Source organism: Onychostruthus taczanowskii, unplaced genomic scaffold, assembly GCF_017590055.1.
Source record: "Onychostruthus taczanowskii isolate IOZ18803 unplaced genomic scaffold, ASM1759005v1 scaffold31, whole genome shotgun sequence".
NCBI classification, from domain to species: domain Eukaryota; kingdom Metazoa; phylum Chordata; class Aves; order Passeriformes; family Passeridae; genus Onychostruthus; species Onychostruthus taczanowskii.
This window is the reverse complement of record NW_024500461.1, coordinates 6,938,749-6,962,051: the sequence shown is the minus strand read 5'-3', so window position 1 is coordinate 6,962,051 and position 23,303 is coordinate 6,938,749. Positions and strand designations below refer to the sequence as shown.

At 35.6% G+C, this 23,303-nt stretch overlaps 1 protein-coding gene across 3 annotated transcripts in view; it reads left to right on the top strand.

Annotated features, from left to right (window-relative positions):
• CDK17 (cyclin dependent kinase 17) overlaps positions 1-23,303 on the top strand; it is a 90,353-nt gene that overhangs the window by 34,487 nt on the left and 32,563 nt on the right. For 2 of the 3 annotated variants that reach the window (XM_041409870.1, XM_041409871.1), the window contains exons 2-5: positions 882-1,030; positions 5,582-5,620; positions 14,457-14,621; positions 20,647-20,780. In XM_041409870.1, coding sequence (XP_041265804.1) covers positions 913-1,030; positions 5,582-5,620; positions 14,457-14,621; positions 20,647-20,780 — 456 coding nt within the window. In that variant the 5' untranslated portion in view covers positions 882-912. The remainder of the gene's footprint in view (positions 1-881; positions 1,031-5,581; positions 5,621-14,456; positions 14,622-20,646; positions 20,781-23,303) is intronic. The other variant, XM_041409872.1, reaches the window with a different exon arrangement.

Below are 23,303 nucleotides of genomic sequence, written 5' to 3'. Positions count from 1 at the left end.
TGTGCTTGTGTTGAACACTGCATACGTGATTCTTGGAGTCTATGAGCAGATGAACAAGTTATTGAGAAATAACATCAAGGGTAAACTGTTCATATGGAGTAAGGAAAGAGTAAGGAGTACTGTTACGCAAGGGCACATGTATGACACACCACAAAGTTCACTTAACAGCTCAGACTTGTGGCATGTTTATTGACCTGGACCTTAGTTATTATGGTTTGTTGCTTACAACTCTCCAGGGACAAAGTGCCTTCTGCTTTGTTCCTAGTTCCATCCTACTGCTTGGCTCTCAACAGAAACATCCATTCTAGCCATTGTTATCACAGCCTGGCTGTCCTTCTTCTCTAGGTGAGATGGGATTGAGAACTTCTTTTGTGTTTAAGACTTACAGTATTGTCCCCTTCTGTTTGTGAAAAGGTAAAATATAGAGGAATTTAGTAAGCTTTCATAATAAAAAAATTTGGCTGAAAAAGAGAAAAGGTTAGTGTCCTTCTGCTTAGTGGGATTTGTGAAAGACACTGTGGAGGAGGCCACAGAGCACACACTGATCTAGTTTTCAGATGAATGTTTCCTTTATTATTGGACTGTAAAATTGGTTATGAAGTTAGCTGTTTGTTTGGGTTTTTTTAAACCCAAACAAACCCAAAGGTTCTTTTTTATCCAAATAAAAATAAAAAATGCAAAAGTGTATGGACATCAACCTCTCAAAGCATTCACCTTCAGTCCAATAAAGTAATCTTGCTTCAAGGATGTTGTTTTAAGTATAACTTGCATATTGCCCAAGTTTTCTGCAGGCCTTCCTGCATTTTTATGTCAGTCAATTAAACTTCCTTTTCTGATTAACTAATTTTTTCTCACTTTTTGTTATTTATTTTTGTTTTCAGGCTTCCTTAAGCCAGACTCAATATCGATAGAATGAAAAAATTTAAGAGAAGACTTTCCTTAACCTTGCGAGGAAGCCAGACCATTGATGAATCGCTGTCTGAGCTAGCAGAACAAATGACAATTGAAGAAAACAGCAGCAAAGATAACGGTAAGCATGTCTTTCACTTTGTAGAAAATGTAAGAATTTTGTCAGGCCCTGATACTCAAGTGAGCAATGCTGGGATTTATTTCAATTTTCACATTTCCAGGGATTTTCTCCTTAACCTTTTTTTTTTCTTGCATTCCACTATCCTAGTTCTTTCAACAGGTTGATATGGTATTACATATTGGTTTGGTTTGCTTTGGTATTGAGCTGTTATGCATTTATTGAAAGCTACCTAAATTTATCTTTTTATGTCATGTGCACCAAGGCTTATAGATGCTCTTGCAGTATATTGAAATCCATTGTATGGATTTCGTGAGTCTCACATCAGCTTCATATGGCTTCAAATTCAGTCTCTTCTCAAAATCATTTAGTGATTTTATTGACTAATTGCTTAAGCATTTCATATAAAACCCTTTACCTTACATTGGTGATGCAGTGCAGTAGTCTAAATTCTGTCATCTCTTCTTGTCTCTCAGAAATACTTCTCTTCACCAGTATGAGGGTAACTAGAAACATTCAGGATAACCAGCTTGTCTCTGTATTCTTACATAAGTCTTTGGCTGATCCCATAAATGTGTTGGCTTCTGTAAAGTCCGCATTAGTGACGATGCCGCTTTTGGATGCAATCTGCAGTAGTAATGAGTGGAAGAGGTTTTGTTGCTTGTTCTGTTTCCCAGGCTGCAGCATTTAAGTCATATTTCATCTTCAGTGCTGATTAGTGTTATTTTTTGCTTTGCTGGTATCTAAGATTTTTTTGTTTATCAAGAGATCTGAATTTTATTTTTGCCCCACTTCACAACAATAAAGGATTCTGAATTTTCCCATTGAAAACTGACAGGGCCAGGAAATTTGAGCAGAGGTAGAGACAATGGAATTCGCCCTGCAGATTTTTAAAACTCTGTTCAAGATACACTGCATACCAAGATTTTGGAAGCAGAATTTACCTTTGGCGAAACAAAGCTAATAACATTTTTCATTTTTACCTTTAATCTGTGGTATATTCATTGCTGTTGTCCTGTTTTTAATATGGGCCATGCCCAGTAATTTGGGAGACAAGGTTTATTACAACTTTTTGTATGTTGATGTAACAGGTCTACTCTGCAGCAACAATTGCAGTATTTTTGCACTGATATCTGTTAAGTCGTTTTTGAGACACTGAGCTTGTCCCACATGATTTCACTTGTATTCGCCTTTGTTACTGATGCATATTTTTTCAGACCTGTGTATACTTCTGCAAGATTGATTTCATTATGTAAATAAGTGCAAAGAATGTTACTTTCACGCTGAGAAATGAGCATAAAAAAATTTTTACCAGCATCAGTGAGTGTACTGAACTGGGTTGCTGAATTGATTCATTGAAACTGAATCCAGGAAGAATAAAAGGATTTTACCTTAAACTGGACCATCTGCTGGGTGTCAGCTCGAGGGACAGAGAACACAATATCTTGTTTACAGAAGCATGAGCTTATGCCATCTTAAACCATCTATAAAACCATTTGCAGCTTGTAATATTTATCTGAGAATAATCCCAAAGAGTAATGTTGTATGTCTGCATGCTTGTCACCAAACTGTGATGAGCTTATCTTGTCAGTAGATTAAAGTGTTAAAATAAATAAAAAATACAACTCAAGAAAATGTTCCTAATTGCAAGTTACTTTTAGTGCTCTTTTTATTTTACTTTCCATGGTAATTCATTGGCCAAAGGGAATCTTGCATTTTAAAATTATGATAATGATACATGCTATGCTTATACATGCAGAACATTGTTGGTGCCTTAGTACAGTCTTCTTGGACACACTCAAGGTGTTGTAGAACCTCTTGAAAGAAGACAAAGAATATAAACTGTACTTTGCTATGCCTAATCTTTAACTCATCATTTCATGTCATTAAAAAAAGTTTTACTTACACTTGCTACCTTTTTTCAGATTTTTCCAGAATGCAGTTATTAGTACTTGTTCTGTCTTTGATCTTGCAGATGTGAACAGGATGCTACATTGTGGATTTTTGTTGTCCTTTGTTTTTCCTTTCCGACCCTACTTTTCTTAGAAAGTAGAGTTGGAAAATGCTTGTTGCTCTAGCTAGTCTTGCTTTTCTAAAGGATGCTCTGGCTTTCCCACAGATGAAGATATTTTGGAAAGAGTATTTTTCAGACAGACCACAGGGATTGGGCTTTGGGTAACAATGATTGTTGAAAAAACAGCCAAGAAATTATTTTTCTCTTTTGGTGAAAGATCAGTTTAGTAAAGAGCATTGCTCGGAAAACATCCTTCAGTGGGCATTTTAAAAAAATTGCTTACAAAGGAGTGCTTTAATGAGAAAGGTTTTCATTGGCGTCTTACAAAATCACAGTTCTAAAAAGCCTGCACTAACTGTAATTACCCAACTGAGACACATGAGAGGATGTAGTCACTTGAAGAATATTTTATAAGTGATAGCTGCATTAATATCTTGAAAGTGCATCCTTTACTGTGGTGGTGCTGATCTCAGGAGGCAGGAGTAACCATCTCCTTAGTTCTGCTTTTAAGAATAAACAGCTCCTTTACCCTGTGGAACAGAGAAACAAATGTGCCCAGTTAAAAGGCTTTGAATCTGTTCCTAAAGAAACTTAAAAAGCACTGTCTAGTAAATCAGAGGCATGCCAGTACATTAATCTGCAGAGAGTCAGAGTCAAGGATACAAATAATCTTCAGAAAGTGGTTCTTCATATGTGCTTTATTTTCAAACATTACATGATGAACTTGGGAAGTAAGAGTTGAAGGGGATTGAAACTACATTTCGGGTCAGAAGGCAAGACTAGATCCTGAACACCGAAGGCCTTTACAGCAGAATTTAATTCCATTGTTATTGTCCAATTCTTTTGTTTTAAATTTTCCTTTCTAGCAAGTCGCTCATCTTGTCTCCTGTCATTCTGTGCTGATGGCTGTGTTTGCTGAGAGTTATAATTTTATACATGTTAGTTTTTTTCCTTCCTGGGAAGCAGCTGTGTTACTGGGTTATGGAGATCATAGAGACCATGTCCATAGAAAACCACATGTGTTCTGACCTAGAATCCAGACTTCCCTCCATCTGAATGAATATGGATACAAATAAGTGTATATATATATATATATATATATATATATATATATATATATATATTCTGTAAAAATCTTAATATTATGAGTTGCAGTTCAGCACTGCCATTCCAGACGTAGATCACTTGTACTTAGTATTAGGGACCTTTCCTTATGGTCACCTTTTTGCAAGAACCTGTGTTGTTCAGCCCCCTGCCAAATGTTTTTTCTTCCAAAACAATTGCCTGTGATTTCAAGTAAACTGCAGCTTCCATCCAGAGGCCCACCTTGTCATTAGCTCCAGCTTTGAGTGGGTTGTTTCAAGACTCAAAGAACAGTACTCCTAATGCAGAACAAATTGTCCCATTTGTAGTTCACAGCCATAAAAATAGATCCATAATTTTTGATGTCTTTGCAGTGCATTGGTGCCACTGAATCAGCTCCCCTTTTGTATGCAGCCTCATTTAATACACAGCCTCCTTCATCGTGTGATGTCAGTACAATCTCAGTATGCATCACTCATCCATGAGCAGCAAAATGGGATTAGCAGGGCTCAACCCATATTGTTCAATGCAGTAGCACAGAGCTGTTGCACTGAATATGGAATAACCATTGGAATTGGGTTTTTTGGAACATAGTCAAATTATTTAGTGACCAGAAACCTTTATATAATTTAATCTTTCATACAAATTATGTTCATCATAATTGGCTTCTGGGTGAGTAAGCACTGCCAAATCAGGTCATAAACCATAAAAATAGAGGGACCAGTGAAATACCTAATAATATATCTGAAGCCTTATGAACTGTGGACTGTGTGAAGTATACTTCGGGCTAGTCTTTCATCTAAGGACAAAAGCTTTTCTTGGTCTCTGGTGTTTCAAGATATAAAATCAATTAGGTGGATTTGTTGTTTATTTTTAATTTTTCATACTAACAATGCTTGCTTTTTTAATTCTAGATTTTACCTTAATGTATGTATTTCAATTAATATTAACAATATTAAATGGTAATTTGTAGGAGTTGACAACTAAATTTGCCCATGCAGTTTTTCTTTGGCAATGGCATACTAAGGAAATTTGGCTAGAAGTAACATCCAAATCATGCATATTTAATGCCTAATTAAGTGTAAAATTTATGCTAATACTTCAAACGCATATGATCTCTAGTGAAAGCAAAAAATGTGGCTGTATTGTCTGATATTATGAAATGCACTATCACAAACTCCAAGCATGCTTTTAAGAATAATTGCAAGACGCATTCCAAAATACAGCCACAGCTCTTGCATTAATTTGCAAGTAACTTGGAAAGCATTCTACTTTGTTGGTTTTTTTGGTACAGATAAATACACATGTACATAATAAAAAAAGGTGACGTTCTGATAGAAATGGCTACATGAATTTGTAAAATAATACTTATCTCCATTTGGTCTCTTTTAGCTCAGTGATGTGATCATAGGATCCAGTCTCATGAACACTTGCATAATTTTTTTGTAATTTTACAGGTGTGAGTAATAATGGAAGGATCAACTACGGTAAAGTGCGTAAGTGTTTTTTAGGTTTAAGGCATTAATGACTAGTTAATACTCTGATAAGAGGGATAAATGTTTATAAAAATTAACACATCGCGATACTGTCTCAGAACATCCAAACGCCTTTGTAGTTTTAATCATTTCATGTCATCTTCAACAGAGCTGAGAAATTCCCATTCCATCTGCTATGTGTAATTCCTTGAGTGTGGAAGGAAAACAGTGTGTTGCAACATATTTTCAAGACAGTGTTCTTGAATTGAAAATATGAGCACAGAAATGCTTACTGGTAATAAATTGGTAAAATTTCTCTGTTGATGTTGGAGGAAAGTATCAGTATGAAGATGTGGGTGGGTAGAGGGAGAAGAAATCCCCTGAACTGCTAGAGCTCATTCTAAGAGCTACAGATTACTGTGAGTAATTGGTAGCTGTCACAGCTAAACGCTGATCCTTGTACTGTCCCTTACACTGTACTGGCAATGTTTTTATTATAGTCTGTATGTACCCTTCTGTGCTGTGGTCTGCATCCTTTTTTGTTATTACTGTTCAGTATGGTTTCTCCATCCCACGTATGCTGCACAACATAGTGTTCTTTCTTCCCTTCTGTTTTAATTTGCTTCTTCCCACAATACCTAGAGGCTCTGTTCATATGTGGAAGTGCTTATAAAGTGAAATGAGCATGAAAATTCAGTGCCTGAAAGCATGCTGCAGAGACCCATAGTCTTGGAGGGCTGTGTGGGGGCTTTGTCCACTCATAAGTGTTTCCTTAGAAGGAGAATACAAGTTTGGCAGGGAACATAATGTTTAGACGCAGAAGTGAACTCTCTAAATACACCAGATTCCTGTTAGTGTAGGCTCACTGATGAATATGCAGAGATGTTTTTCAAATGCTATTCAGGTGGAGTCGTTAAGTACAGAAAAATACAGATAACTAGGCAACACTGTTTCTGAAAGTAGGGCAAAAAGGAGCCAGATCCTCTGTTCTCTGGTTTGGTTGGCAGCCTGGTCTCACAGATGTTTGCATTGGGAGTTGTCTGTGTGAATGCAAGGATAGAGGCCAGGGGTACTTGTATCTTGGCTGTGGTATTGACTTGCATTGAATTAAATTGTAGTTGAAACATTTTCCTGAAGAATTTGGTGTAGTGTGATGCCTTTTGCAGTTACAGTTTTAAACTGATGGTGTGTTACGCCTAATATGATTTGAGGTACAGAACTACCATGCTTATGTTCCGGTGTAGGTTCTGATGACCAAAAATATTATCTGAGAATTATCTTCTGAGCACTATGAAATAAATAAATCTTCAAGGCAGGGTTTTGGTTTTGAATATATTTCACTTGATTGTGATCTTTATTGTTTTCATACCCAGACTGAAGGCAAAACCTCACTCTGCATGAAGTAACTTTGAAAGGCTTTCTATAATGTTTTTTAGATGTCTTGATCTCATTCTTTGCCTTGTGTATTTGTAGTTTGTTTTTGTAGTTCAAACAGGCAGAAAAATTTCTGTCCTTTCTGTCCTAAATTTAAAAAGAAAGAGGTTTGTAGGAATTTACACTACCATTTTAATAATTGAGGTACTTCATTTCTCAGAGGAAATTGACAACTGTATTTCTTCATGGTTATATTAACATATTTTTTCAAATGTTCTACCAATATTTTTTGCCTTGTGTTGTGCAGGTGAAGAACATTTTTTCTGGAATGACTGCTGTACTCAAATGGATTAATTTGAGCAATGGGAGTAATCCCTTGAAGTTTTGCCAAGTTTTTAAAATTGTAATATTCAACAGTTTGATAATTTCATCTTCTTGTTTAATGAAAAATACTGGTTTAAATGGTATTGAGTGGGTGCTCTGTTTTTAGAGTGACTTAATATTTTCCTGGGTATCACATAACAGAATGCAAGGAAACAACCCTGTAAAATAATCTATAAATACACAGTATTTGTAGTGTTCCTCATCCAGCTCCTGGAGAGTACATATATAGCAAGCATATTGCTGCTTTGGGTTATTTAAATGTAGCTTCTATGGAAGCTGTCACCTGCAATCAACTAATTTTACTGAGTGGGTCTGGCTGCCTTACAGCAGTGTAATTAAATATTATACCATGCAGCATGCCAATTCTATAATATCAGAAATTCACCTACTTACATTCTAGATCTTTTACAGAAAAAAAGGGCTTCTTGACAACAGCTTCTTCAGCAGTTTGTTCAAAATATTTTATATTTCAAGTCCAAAAAAAAATCAGGTTTTATTATGTAAAAACTGAGTAATCATTAGCAGAGCCTAACATTCAGATCAGGTAAAGGAATGTGTAGTAGATGATGCTGAAATATGAGTAAGTTACATGACAGTAGCGTTTGAGGAGCCTACCTAAATAGTTTTAAGAGATTATGATGATGCATTGGAAGCTTCATGAATGCAAAGCTGTTCAGAGAATGAATATTGAATTTCACATGTGTAGATTTTTACACTTTTCCGTTCCCTATCAAATTGGAAATTATTAAAAAAAAAAAAAAAAAAAAAAAAAAAAAAAAAAAACCCTTGGGAGTTTTCTGGAGCAAGAGTTGAGGTCAAGGTGATGGAAAGAAAGTGCATTGAGTCCTGTCCTATAAAATCCAGTAGTGGATTCTCGAGACACTTAGTGAGATTTTGTTGCACTTGAGCCAGTCCAAAGTCAAGTTACAGCTAAAAGTGTCAAGTGAGGTTCTGCTTCATCCTTCTGCCAGCAGCTGTGCTCTATATACCCCATAGTGATCTAGTGCAAAAACCTAAACGAAAATTACATTACTTTCTTGTTGGGGGGCAGGGAGTAGAACCTTGATCCACATTTTTGGTAGAAGCAGTGACTTGTGGCAGGCACAAAGATTCATTCTTAGTTAGAGTATGGAACATGCCTGGATTCAATCCCCATTCTGTACCCAAATCAGTAATCATACATGCTAAGTCTCCAGTATCTCTTACTTTGATTAGAAAATCTCCACATGTGTATTTTAACTTTATTTATGTGAATTTAAAATACATATTTATATGGTTTACATGTCCAGAATGGATAGTGATTGTGGAATCAAACCTTTTTTTGCAGACGTACTCAGCTCTGTCATGTTTGATTTAAGGGAAGATGTCACCTTGTATAGCTGGTAATATAATTCTTTATTAAAGCTAGTTTAAGAAAATACCATTGCAAAATTTAGGCAGTGAAATCTGAAAAACAGCTTGGTCTGTTTGTCACATAGTAGTGATACTCATGGACCGTAAAAAAAGAAAGACTTAGTTGAGTATGTGATAATATATATTCATAAAAAGTGTTTTAACATGCATTTACATTCCTAATGAAAACACTTTCTCTCTTTAATCCACCAGCTGACTGACGTGTGACATTATGTCAGTTGCTGAAGCTGTGCAAAGAAATGCCAGGCAATTCTGCAGGCTCTCTGGAGCTCAGCTTAAGTAAATCCAGTTAAGTAAATCCAGCACAGGAAAGAAAGTGGTAGTGTGGGTCTTTATTATCATAGATGGATGAGGAAAAAAACCTTGTGGATTAATTGAAAAATTGCTTAACTCAGGAACAATTTCAGGTCAAGGTTTTTGGTTAATTTAAATTGCAGTTAAAGGAAGAAGAGGAGGCATCTTTATAAAATTGTTGGGTTTAGTTAATTCCTTGGACAGGTTTCTTGGTTATATACACTGCTGTTCTACTTGACTCTGCCAGGTTTCATTATTATGAAGTAAGAAAAAATCAGTTCCACTTACATTGAAACATACATTTATGCCACTTCACAATTGAATTATTTCAGTGGCTCATTTGAGTTGTTTTCTGTTTTTGTATGTTTGTTAGCAGTGGTGTTGGCATTATTTCAAACTTAGTAAAGCAGTGGTACCTCACAGGGTGCAATGTTTTCTTAAAATATGTGTGTGTATTCCAAAACATTTAATGATCTAGCAACTCTTCAACCATTATTAAGCCAGGCTGATTGTATTTTGAACAGTACTTTCTTTGAACACTGCTGTTGTATTTATTTTGGGTTATGGCAATAGCAATGAAGGTTTGAATGACAGAATGTGAGAAGTACAAGAAAATTATCCAAGTTATATAAAGAGTTAGCTTAGCACTCACCAAACTTGAACATTAAGTAGTACAACAGTGCACAGTCACCATTGCTCAATTTTAACCCTTGCTGAAGGTGCACACTTAAGCAAGATAACATGGACATGGCATTTAAAATAGGGGGTGTGCGTTTTTGTAGATATAAAATTAATGTGGATATGTGGATGTTCTTTTTTAAAGGTGTCTATTGCAAGAATTGTTCAGGGACAATGTAAAGAAAACTGGTCATCCTGTACATTAGTATATTAACAAATATTCTCATTGAGAATGTTTTTTAACTTCTTTCACACCTAAAGAATAGATTTGCATGATAGCTTAGTAGGCTGCCTGAGAAATGAAAGCATTGAAATGGTATTCCTTGGAAGATGAGTCTAAGATTATATGATGTTGTAGCCAAAGTAAGAAGAGAATATAATAACAGCTGACAAAACAGAGTTTAAGAAGAACCACTAAGAGAAGTCTCTCTTTTAGCTTATTTTCCATATCAGTTTGTTTTATCAGTTTGGAGCTACACATTGGAGAGTAGGGAGAGGAAAGAGAGCTGGAGATAAACAGTTAATAAGACCCTTACTGGAATGGTTGTGCCAGTGACAGCCAACACAAGTGAAGTGCCCAGGTGCTGCAGAAGTCTTGTGCTGTAAGGACAGCTGGAGTTCTGCCTGTCTGTTCTCCAGTCTCTGAGGATGACATTTGAGGACAAGCACAAAGTACAGCATCATTTCCCCAGTGTACTGTATCAGTTTCTAGCTCAGAGACTTACTGAACTAGGCAAGTCTCTGCGTGGTTAGTAACCCTGAGCAGATTGCTTGTTCAGTCTCCCTTTGACTCTTGCAAGTTTGGATAGTTTTAGCATCCTTTGGCAGGGTGTTTCCACAGAAGAATCATTCTGTGTACAGTATGCAACCTGCCATGGCTGGCTTTTTCACTCTTGTGCTGAAGGAGGTGCTGGATGCAGCGGATTCCTAGGTGCCCTCTTCAGCCCTTCAGTGAGTCTGTGGGTTATGTCATGCTTCTGCTGTTGTAATCTACATGAGAGAGGAATACCAGATTTGTGCATGATCTCAAAATGCAGTAGATCCACACACTTGCACAGTGAATTTTTTAGTGTTTTTTTTCTCGCCTTTTAATTTCCATCATTCATTTTGCCTGTAGCTGAGCATTAAACCAACAGCAGCATGAGGATACTGAGTTATATTTACCAAGTACAGTGACACTGAAATAAGGTATGTTTATGAGTTTTATATAGGGGAAACATTTTTTAAAGATGAATCAAAGCTATAATCACAGAAATAAAATTATAAGAAGCAGTTTTTATAGATATATGTAGTAAAGGCATATAACTTTACAGTTTAGACATGTTATTCAAGGCCAGACAGTTGACTAAACTTGCATCTTAAAGCTGCCATGCTGTAGTTTAAATACAGTGATTCGACATATTAATAATTCTGGAAAAAATGGATGTGAACTAAATGAAATTGTAACTTCAAAAGAAGTACTTGTGAGTCTTTGGGGAGAGAGAGGGAGTTGAGTAGCTTTTTAAAAAGCACTTTTTTTAACTCTTGTATCTCATAAATGCATGAAAACTGTAATAAACAGTTTTGTACACTAATTTCTAGCAAAGGTTTGCTTGATCATTTTCAATATTTGCTCCAGCTCTTGGCTATTACTGTCACATTTGCAGGGAGGAGGTAACATAATGCAGAATTCATGCAACTGTTGCTTTAGAAACTCCTAGCATACAGCAATGCACACTGAATTGTTTATAACAAATACACTTTCCAAAATGTAAGCCCATGTGTTATACTGTCCTATGCTGTGCAATCCCTCCTTTTTGTAAATTAACATGTATCAGGATTTTAAACCCCCCTTATAAACAAGTAGTATTAATACTTGTCTTAGTCAGAAATATGGTGTCATGTGGATGTTTCTGTAACCTTCACTTCATTGTCTGCCAGTGGTTCTGCCTGTCCTACTACTTGACCTAAATTGTTGTTGCAAAGTTTTTAATGCGCTCCATAATTTAGTATGGTACTTAGGACAGTAAAGGAAGGTAATAGTTGCCTATGATGACAAAAGTTATTTCTGTATAATTGGACCTTATATCAACCATTTATCTTTCATTTTTATATAAATTTATTTATTAATGTGATCTCTATTTATCCTTATATTTGAGCTGAACTTTGCATATGTTAGGATATTTTAGGAATTTTGTTTTAGACTGAAAAATACATGCAAATTTACCACTGCCCTGAGGAAAACAGATTTCTTTTCAATAATCATCTCTGTGCATCACACTGTCATGTTAGTAATGAACATAAAACTCAATTTCTACATAGATATTCAATGTATTCATAAATTCTGGCCTCTTTTGCATACTGCACAGTTCATGAAAGTAGATTGCTTTTAGCATGAGTATGAGTAGACAAAAGCCATAACATACAAGGTACTATTCATTTGTTCACCACTGCATGTAAACTCAATGTGAGGTGTTTAGACTAGAAACTTAATCAAATTCAATTCAAATTAACAAGAAAGTTGGAAAGCAAAAAGCAGACGTTAACTTATCAAAAGGAGTAGTTGTGCTGAATGTGAGCCTGTTTCCTGTCATGTGGAAGCAGTAATAGATCAATTAAAAATTGATCTAGAATTTGCTGCCTGCTGCCCTAAGATAAATCTGTTGTTAAAGGCATGCAGCAAAGAAGCTGGTACCACTCTTAAGTCAAAAGAGATTACAAGAGAAATGAGCATTTGGGACAGAGATATGCAGAGGTTTGTAAATGAGATTGAAAAATTTCTAACACTTCATTCTTTTAGAAAGTGCTTATCGATGATAATAACTTTTTTTTTAAAAAATCTCTGTGAACCATCTGAAACACAAACCAGTAGAAAGCCACAACAAAAAATTGAATGCTTAATTTTTCTGATACCCTCGTCATACTTCACAAACATATACACAGATGTATGGTGTATGTTTTCTCATGTTCACCCACTCCAATGCTGTGCTTAAGAAGGATGCTAATGCAGGGATGCAGGCAGGTTTGTAACAGTGCTGACATGTCCTTTCTGTTTTTGGTCTGCAGCATATTTTTTTCCCCAGGGGTTTTATTTTTTTCCCTGCAGCAGATGAGTTAATGTTTTTTGGGTTTTTTTATCTCACTGTGTTGTTCATGTTTATACGAAAAAATTCCTTGCATAATTATTTCTTAGGGTCATTGACCTGTCCTTGGGTAATTCTGTCTGTGTACTTCTGTCTCTATTTCAGACTAATAATAATGTATGTAGAAGGTTTTTGTATATGTGGGGAGAGAGGGTGTTTCCTTCAGGATTCTGTTTTCCTTAGGTTATTAGGCATTTGTTGCTGTTCCTTTCCTTTACCATTGAAATTCTTCTTTCCATAAAATATGTTCTCCCAGGTATATTTTTCTTACTCCCTTTTTTTGGAAGGGAAAGCAAGATTTTGAGATCTCTGCATGTGGGTATATAAGGTGGAGTGATGAAATAGCATCCCAGAGTGCTCCCTGTCCCAAGAGGCATGAGTGAAGCTCTGAGCACACCCTGGGAGCAGTGGCTCTGGTGGGTGCTGCTCCATTCAGTAACACTCACACTGCGGTTGCTCAGTGTGTGGATGCTGCTTTTTCTGTCTTCTGAATAATACCAAACATGAACCTGTAATGTAAATAAGAATGAAATAATGGAAAAAACAAAATTACTTGAATCTTAACTGTTCTTTGGGCATAGCTGCTGTTCTTTTTGCTAGTATAGAGAGAGTATTTTGCATGTAGCTGCCAGATGACTCTGATCTCATTTTCTGAAGTGAGAGTATTTCGTCTTTATTTTCTTGTATGAATGACTTCATTGGTGGTTCTGCTAAGTCCGCTGTCGTGACATTCAATGCAAGTGGGCATCTGTTCTGCTTCTTTTGGGGGTAAAAAACCCCCTTATGTTTTTAGAGTTAGCCTGCTTCCAGAACCATGTCTATCCTTGAGGGCTAGTCCATGTGTGAGGAATCAGGTTGCTGAGGGAACATGAATACCCAAATACTGCTCACACTTGTAAATGAGATTGAAAAATTTCTAACGCTTCATTCTTTTGGAAGGTGCTTATCGATGATAATAACTTTCTTTTATAAAAAATCTCTGTGAACCATCTGAAACACAAACCAGTAGAAAGCCAAAATAAAAAATTGAATGCTTAATTTTTTCTATACCCTGTAAGTTAATAACCTGGATTATGGCATGACAACTCTGGGAGGTATAGACAGGTATGGTTATTTCTAAAGAGCTCCAATGGCAAGGCTTTGGTATTAGTGACCCACAAGAATTTTGAGAGGGAGAATATTTTCGAAGGCTTATAGTTGGGTTTGCTCATCATAGTTGATCTAACAGCTGTCCTGTTTAAAAGTAAAGATGAAACACTGTGCAGTAAGACAGAAGAAACTAATAACAGTGTTCTGGTTTTATTGACATTCTAAGACTGTATATTCAGGGCATGTACTCGTCCAGCATCAGAGTGACAGGATTTAGTAAAATTAAGTTTGGGTAACACTTAATGCCATGTTTTGTACTTGTTTGTCAATAGAGAAATGGCCGTAGTATGGTGGTCTGCTGTTAGCATGAAAGATAATTTTACCAGACTGGTGATTTCCTGTTTACTAACTGTTTTTCTTCTTTCTTTTTTTTTTCTTCTGGCATGTTCCTGACAATCCTCCTTACTTGTGGCAATGAATATTTTGATCCTTGTGAACTGTAGAGCCCATTGTGAAGAATGGCAGGCCTCCAACATCTCACAGCATGCACTCATTTCTCCACCAATACACGGGATCTTTCAAGAAGCCCCCTTTACGGAGACCACACAGCGTCATAGGGGGCAGCCTCGGCTCTTTCATGGCAATGCCCAGAAATGGGAGCAGATTAGGTAATTTCCTACAGTGTTTGTTTCAAAGAATTTTTCTGTGAAAAATAATGTCGGTATTGATTCATAGCAAGAGATACAGATACTGCTTTAGTAAATCCCTGAGTGTGCAGAAATTTTTTCTGGAGTTCAAGAAATTTGTTCTTAAAGCACTGAACGTCTGTTAAGATTTTCAGGAAGAAAGCAGTTCGAAGAGAACACAGAAAACACCCATGAATTTTATACAACTTTAAAAGTTACAAAAGTAACAAAATATTCTTTCTGAATATTTTGCAAGGAACCCATGTATCCACCTCAGTTAAGCACTGGCAAGAAGCACAATAACTGTACTATGAAAAAAACAGAGGGTAATCATCCTGTATGTGGAATTTTAAAAGAACTGCTGTATTATATTTCATTATTTTAGAAAAAAATTTTTTTTTCAGTGACAAATTAAGGCAACTCAGCTGTAATTGTCTTTTTGTTGTGGTCCTGAGCTATATTTGTGCTTCTTTGCTTCCATGAAGCAAATAAGTTATGAAATAGTTTTCCTTCTTCAAGTAATTTGTCATGTTGCTGCCTCCAGTCACCATTAATGTTTTATCCTGCTTTTATGTTTTTTTAAATTATGCTTAATTAATTAATACTGGAAAATGAGAGCAAGTCGCAGCTTAATTAGAGTTTTTATTATTTTTTCAATCTCCTGCCCTCCTTTAGAAGTGTGATAAACTGATCTCTGAGATTAAGCTATGAATCTTCAAGGTAGCAGTCAAACAGCTTATATGCTCCTTTGGAACCACTCATCATGTTCTAAAAATCCATTTTTACTGCTTGAGTTACCATTCCAGCTGAAACAAGGTGTATATCCTTTTGACTTTACTCTAGCAGCTGTTGCTATCACACAAGAAAACAGGTTTTAAGTGTGCATGGTTTGACTACTGTATCAGTTTCTGATTTCACTCAAATACTGTAAACAGTATTTGCTTTTTCATTTTTTGCCAAACCAAGCTCTAGTTAAGTTGCCAAGAATCTAGCAGGAAGAGAGAGTTTAAAAAGAATTTGTGTAGTTAGAGAAATCTGTGTTTATCTGAATATGTAGTCTTTATAGTTTATTTATTAAACTAGATATATGTAAACTAAGTACAGGAGCAGCAAAGATGTGTTTGAGTACAGAGTTGCCTGTACTGTCTCACTTGTGTTGCCCTTAACAACAGTTTCTAATTTTTTAAGTAGTATGGAATAGATGTACATGCAGAGTGTATAATGGAATCACAGAATGGTTTGGGTTGGAAGGGACCTCAAAGATCACCTACTTCAAACCTCTCTGCCATGGGCGGGGACACTTTCCATTGGGCCTTGTTGCTCTGTATGTCTATGTTAAACACATCTTTTTGCTTTGGGTAAGATAATGCCTTTTTTTAAAGTCCTTATTTGATGGAAATACAAGCTACTTGTGCATGTTATCTAGTGGTAAAAAACAAGTACAAGTATATGCAATCATAATTCCTTTTTCTGCTCCTTTTTCACATCTTTCTTTCTTTTGTTCCTGCTGTATGGGAATGGTTATTGCTCATCAGGAAGCTGAGGTTTTCCCTGTTGGGATAATGACATCAGAAACAAAATAGTCAAATATGCTACACTGCATGAGACTTCCCTTTGCTTTCTTCATCCACCCTCTTTTCTTTACAGTTTTTCCTCTATTATGTAGGTAGAAAAGTGGTATCAGAAAGATACCATTGAAATACAAAGTCATGGGAGGTAAAGGATGGTCATTTTGTTGAAGAAAGCCAGGTTAAATTGAGACCTGCCTGTGTTTGAGTGAGACTATCACTATAAAAATTGATTGAGAGGCCCAGGAGGAATTTGGAGTTTCATTTGCTTTTTGAGCATTGAACTTGAGTTTCTGCAGTTGTGATAATGTGTAAAATGCCAAAATACTTTAAAAATAATTTGTACTTGAAAATTCTCTGTTAGCTTTATGCTTTGTAAAATGCTGTGTAAGGGAAAAATTTTTGAGCTATGCCATTAAAAAAATTTTTAGCAATTTTTAAATTCAGTATTCAGTTACCAGGATGATTTTAAATAATAGAGGTGATTTTCAGACTCTAGGTGATTCTACAGTCTTGTAGCTCTGGAAACATTTAGCTGCTGCAGTCCATGATGAAGCCAGATATAATAAACTTTTTTTGGACCTGACCTGGCTGAATGCAGAATGAATCCAATTGTCCTTTTTCCATATTTATATTAACATCACCTCTAGAGAGGCTTCTGGAACATGCAGAGCTAGCTGTAGCTGGCCCTGCTGGTGAACTGCAGTAACAGCCAGGAGAGAGTTAATCCTTGCTTTTGCCAGTTGTGTTGATACAGTTATGGAGAATTCGTAGTGCAGTAATGGTAATGGCAAAGGCAATTTCTCACTCTGGTCTTCTTCAATTTGAATTATATTATCACTGAAATGAATCCTATGGTGTAGCCACTGCATAGAAAAGTATGCCTTGGAAAAGTGCACCGTGGAAGAAATCCGTTATGCAAGTCACATGATTATTTCTGTAATAATTTGAAGTAAGGTGGAATGATCATGCAGTCTGACTCAGTACTAATTAGTGACTTTGATTATGGCTCACTTGGAAGAGTTCTCATTTGCTGCACCGCAGGTCCCCTGTATTAATTTCTTCTGCGGTGCGTTCCTCACAGCAAAAATGAGGACAGCCTTTTCCTTTAAACGTACTTTTGTAGTTTCCCTGTTATATTGTAGTCATCTACACCTAGCTTTTCATTACATGGCCATTCTGGATATTTAATAAGATATGTGGGGTACATTAAAATAAATATCTATATAAGTGAATGGCTTGGTGTTGCAGTGAAAGCAATTCAATACATTATTGAATTATTAAAACCTCTGAAGACTATGCAAGCAAGCTTTCATGCAGGTAAACTTGTCTATAGAAAGGCTTAGAGAAATCAGGGAGATATTTGCATGGTTTTCATCATTGCTTATTTAAGCATCATTGTGCACCTGTGTAAAAACGATTAAAATGTCTGGGTTAATGCCTTAGTCTGGGGTTTATGCCATTAAAATAATGAACATAAGGCTCTACTAATGCCTTTGTAATTGAATCAAATAAAAGGATGCATTTATATCAGATGACAGTACAGTCAAGTTATTTTTAAAAAGCTTAAAATTACATCTGTTTAGAAAATAATTAAAACATCTGCAAACCCTTATAGATAGGAGCAGTTAGGTATTTAGCCCATTGGAAAGGCCTGTGCTTAATGATAGATTTTTGCTTGCTGCAGCCAGTACCCTGCATAAACCTTCTTGGTTCTGGATATATAACTTATCCAGACTTACCAGAATTAATCATATCACAAGAGTATTCAAATCATCATCTTATATAAGTCTGAAATAATGCATTTTTAGACTTCAATGGTACAGACCCTCTTTGTCTTCACATTCCTGATTTATAAAGAAAAGAATCAGCTACATTATCTGTCCCAGATATATGGGTTTGCGGTACTGGTTCTTGAAATAGTGCTTAGTTGTGGGTTATTACATAGGCAGTCTTCTAGTAGAAGAAGAATGATCTTTGTCAACTAGGGTGCTCTATGTAGTTCTGAGTATTGCATTTCGAATTGTCTTTTTTTACTAGTAATTTCATAATACAAATGCTTTTATGAATTAAATGTCGAAAATACGACAGTATCAGTCTCATAATTTCTTTACTGAAAGTATCAGTCTCTCTAAAAATGAAATTATGTAATTGCACCATGGCTTAAAATGCAATACTGCTTTAATTCTGTTGGATTTTATTTTGTGAGATTGCTGTGATAATTGTACCTTGCCTAGCTTCCATAAAGAAAGTAGACTTTGGGTCCCAACCAATGGGCTAGTTTTAACATGAGGATAAATAGATTTGGGAACAATTTTCAGTAGCTGTTACACTTCATTTTACTAACAGAATCTAAAGAGCTGTAATTGCTAAATTGGATTACATGACCTCTCAGAAAAGTATTTTAAAAGAGGGTTTTTTTGTAAAGAAATGCTATGCTGAGTGTGGTATTATACCAGATATAACAGTGCTGGCATAACAGCTTTGCTGCAAGTAGTGTTTTCAGTAATGCTTTTATATTAATAAAATAAATTTTCCACAGTTTGTTAGAGATTTTTAAAAAGATAGCTGTCAAGTCACTACAGAGAATAAGACATTTCTTAGAGACTTAGAAAAAGGGAGTCACATTTTTTCTGCTTAGCTTCAAAGCTAAGGCTGATCTTTAGGAACCACTTTCTGAATTTTTTTTCCTGTGGGTCAAATTGCCCTGCTTTTAGAAGCACTAAAAAACTAAAAGTGAGTATTTAGCTTGTTTGAAATCATAAGTTTGCTTATTATATAAGGAGTGCAGGTTAATTTTTTTTTTTTTTTAATTTAGCCCAAATCTGAGTATGACTTGCAGGGAAAATTCTGATTCAGTGTGGATTTTTAATAGAAAGCCTATATAAATCTGCATCATTGCTGGAAAATTTGCTTTATGCGTGAGATGCATGCTTTGTTTGTGTTTAATTACAGTATTCTGAGTTAAAATATGTGTTGCTAATAAACTACAAATTAATCTTTCTTTTTATATCCATTCTGTTTTCCATAAAAGGAAATTGTTTGTACTGAGGAAGAATTTGTTCCTTTGAAGTGTGCATGATTCTATGTGTGCCAAGCTAGACAAATATTTTAGAAGATGTGCAGATAACAAAACATAGCCCTAATGGTGCTTTTTTTTCCCAGAAAATCCAAATTTCTTGCTTGTTGATGGTGGTGGAACTTGCCATTTCTCTTTTTTGGGGGCTTTCTAAATTTGCTGTGCTGCTTTGCAAATGTTAAATACTTTCAGGTGTGTTGGTGGTAAGGCTTAATTTGATCTCTGTGTGTTTAGTTAATATTATAATTTTTTAGGGATAGAGTTCTGAGATTTTTTAGTTGTTCCTCAGGTTCTTTTACACCTTGTAGAAGATAATGATTTCCAACAAGGATCAGGAAACAGCAGGGAAACTGGTGTCTTTTGGAGAACCTACTTTATATGTATTTCATTTCTGGAGTAGTTTTGGAGTTCAGGTAGTTTGACGTTGATGATGGAGCATTACTCATAGTGAATTGCTTGTATGACCACTTTTCCATGTGTGCTTTTGCAAATCATTTGGCTCTTTATGCTATAATGACACTGCCTTGATTTTCTTTTGTTCACTACAGTGTTTGTCTCCAAAGTCTAAAAAATCCTTTGGTTCTTAAAAGCAATGTATATATGTATGTGTACATAAGATATACATAAGATTTATGTGCATGAATCTTAAGGATTGTGTGAAAATTAGCAATTTCAGTTGACATGAAGGTCCTGCATCACATAACTCAAGCAGTTAGGTAAATTCCTTCCTGAGGTCACCCATTTCACTTAATGGCTCTTAAAAGTCAAGTCTTTTACTGAATGCACTTGTATGTTGTGGACCTTGATTTAGATGGTTATAATACATCTGCCTTCACACATGGATGCCAGAGGATTTTCTGTTTGAAGCTTTGTATTTGCCATTTCTGAAAATACTCCTCTACCTCTTGGTAGGACTTTAAAGCTTTCTGAAGATACATTTGGGTTACCAGCATTAGGTAGTCTGATTTGAAAATGTTAATTATTCTCAGCAATGTTGCATATCCAAGAACAGCTAAAAGAGAAGTGGTACTGAGGGATTTTAGGAACTGAAGCCGGGAGGGGGAGTTGGCTTTTTGGAATTACAACTGGGGTTGGTATGTCTGCCTGTGGTTTTGGAAAATGGAGTTTTGCTGCAGTTCAAGTAAGTTTGCATGGAGTTCCTACAAAGTGATCCTGTTCATTTTGTGGTTATTACCGAGTCATAAAAAGTATGTATCAAGACTGCCATGGCTGTGATGAGTCTTTGACTTCACTGTGTAACTCAATGCACAGTAATGATTCAATTCTTTTCCATCTGTAAAAAAGAGCTGTTTGAGGCATTGCTGTTTAACTATTTTCAATTATTTGGATTATTTTTAAGATATTGTTCATGAAAATTTGAAAATGGGGTCAGATGGAGAAAGTGACCAAGCTTCTGGAACGTCATCTGATGAAGTTCAGTCTCCCACAGGAGTTTGTCTCAGAAACCGGATACACAGACGAATCTCAATGGAGGTAATTCACTTTTCATACAAGGACCATTTATTTGACAAGAGAGTTGGGGGTTGCTTGAATTGTTTGTTGTCACTGATTGTCTTCTCAATTAACTTTAACCAACCATTCTGCCATATATTTCATGCAGAGAGCATTATTTTCATACTATTTAAATTTGTCTGCATTTGTCACACTGAAGGATGGTTACCTTGCACTGTTTATGTAATTTTGTTAATTTTGAAAATACAAATATATTTTGAAACTTGAATTTTTGGGAGGAATTTCTTAAGTGTAGCATTTGAGCAGCTTTCTGTTGCATTGTGTGCAAGCCACTGAATGTATTCAAGATGATACATGGTTTAGACATTTTTTACTTAACACTGTTTTTCTAGTCTTTGCAAAACTAATGCTACAGCAGCAGCGATGGTCTTGACTGCTTCAGCCTTTTCCTCTCTTCCTGTTTTTTTTCATGAACGGAACTTTACAGGATGGTAAACAAAAGGAGGAAAAGTACCTTATGAATAACTGTGCACATAATTTCCTTTATTTATGGGTGTCATTATGAATACTAGCCACCCTTGTGCTTGCTTTGTTGTCATTTCCCTTGGTGAACTAAAACAGAACACTTCCCTTTTTCTAGAGTGTATAAAAGTTACAGTTATAACGATGTCTTTGTTACAGAAGTGGGTAGAATTTTGTAGTTGCTGCTTTATAGTATACATAGCAATAAGCATAGCTTACTTAAGCTGTAAGATTTTGAATCTCCATTCAAGGTTCATAGCAAATACTGGATTGGGAAACTGATTTGGATAAGTTACAGTAGAGAGTCCATGCCAAAAATGTTTTATTTGTGAAGCGTTCCGTTATGCTTGGAACTCCAAGCATATAGTGCAGATATTATTTCAAAAATGTGTGAATTAGTTATATTAATTATTTAGATAGTTTCTTGCACCTGGGAGGTTTTGTATTCAAATTCTTAAATTTCTTTGTTATTTGTTCTCCTGGCTTTGCTTGCTGAAGTTTACTTGCTGAAGTGAGAGCAAAGGTGGTTTTACTGGTTTATGCAGGATACTTAAATTAGGGAAAAAACTCATTTGTGAAAACCTGCTTATCAGAATGTATGCAGGAGAAACTAAAAATCAAGGAAATTACTTAAAAGGATTATTTACTTTTTGTTCATTGTCTGTTTCTTCTCCATTTTGAAATGCATATTTAGAACAGGAAAAAATAAAAGAAATTAATGATTCATAATGAAACTAACAAACTGAAATGGAAATCCGTCAAGTCTTCCTGAGGGGGCTAAGAACCATTAAAGGATTCTTTTTGTATTGGAATTCAAGAACTCAAAAAGAAGTTAGTAAAGATCTCAGGAATAGTAAAGGTCAGGGAATTCCTGTGTAATTTTTCAGAATTTTTTTTTCAACTAAAAGCATCTTTTCATTTGCCTCTTCAATTTTAAAACAATTCTAATATTACTGTTTAAGAGGCTTTGGGAAGCTTTTAAGTTTTGTTTATGCAATGCTGATTTTCTCACTTTCCTCCAAATTCCAAATGCTTGCTTCTGACTGTTGAAATTAGCCTTATTTCTTCATTGACTTGCTCAGCCAATGAGAGAGCAAATGGTTTTTTGGCGTCTATTCATCTATATTCTGTGAGAATTGTAATGTTTCCCTCACTGTTAGTATTGATACAGTGACTTTAGATTCCATGCTGTTGTGTGCAAACAAACTCAGTTCTGAATATTAAGAATAAGATATGGTTTTGGTCGACTTAAGTTTGCTTTTTAGAAGTACTTTGTAGCAGATTAGGTTGGTCTTGTACCTGTTTGTGCATTCCAGAGGGAGGAAAGTGCAACAATCTCATAGCTTTGGTTAAAATGATAATGACATATTATCTATGATAATATAATCATTATAACTATTATAATGATAATCCAGAGGGAGGAAAGTGCAACAATCTCATAGCTTTGGTTAAAATACCTTTCTAATGATAATCTTTTCAGTCAACTTTCTCATTTCCTAAGTGAAAAGGCTTTAAGGGTTTACACTGTCTGCCTGTATTTACCTCCTTCTGTGTATCCCATGGGTCATTTTCTGTCAGTTTTGACAGATGGTTAGAAATCTCAGATTTCTATTCTCTATTAATTTCTATGAAAAAATCTTTGCACTGGGAGACATTGCTAATGTATCAACTGCTAGTTAAAAACCACAATATCCATCGTGTTTTGAAAGATGTAAATCTACAGAAGACCCAGTTTTACTCATTTTGCTCTTTTTGGAATGGGATCACTTGTTTCCTTGACCTTTGAGGGAACCAAAGCAAGGTTTCTTTCCTCTTGTAAAGAGTTTTGCTTCTGTGCCTTGTGGGATTTGTGCCGTGGAGCTGGCTGATTCGGTAGTAACAATGTGAATATATAAAGAGAAAGAAGCAATCTGTGTTGTGAAGTGAGTTTCTATTATTTCAGTTTTATTTTGATGGTGATCTGTTGTCTCTAGACATTGGGTAGCCTGAGGACATACTCCCTTTATAGCCATTTATAATGAC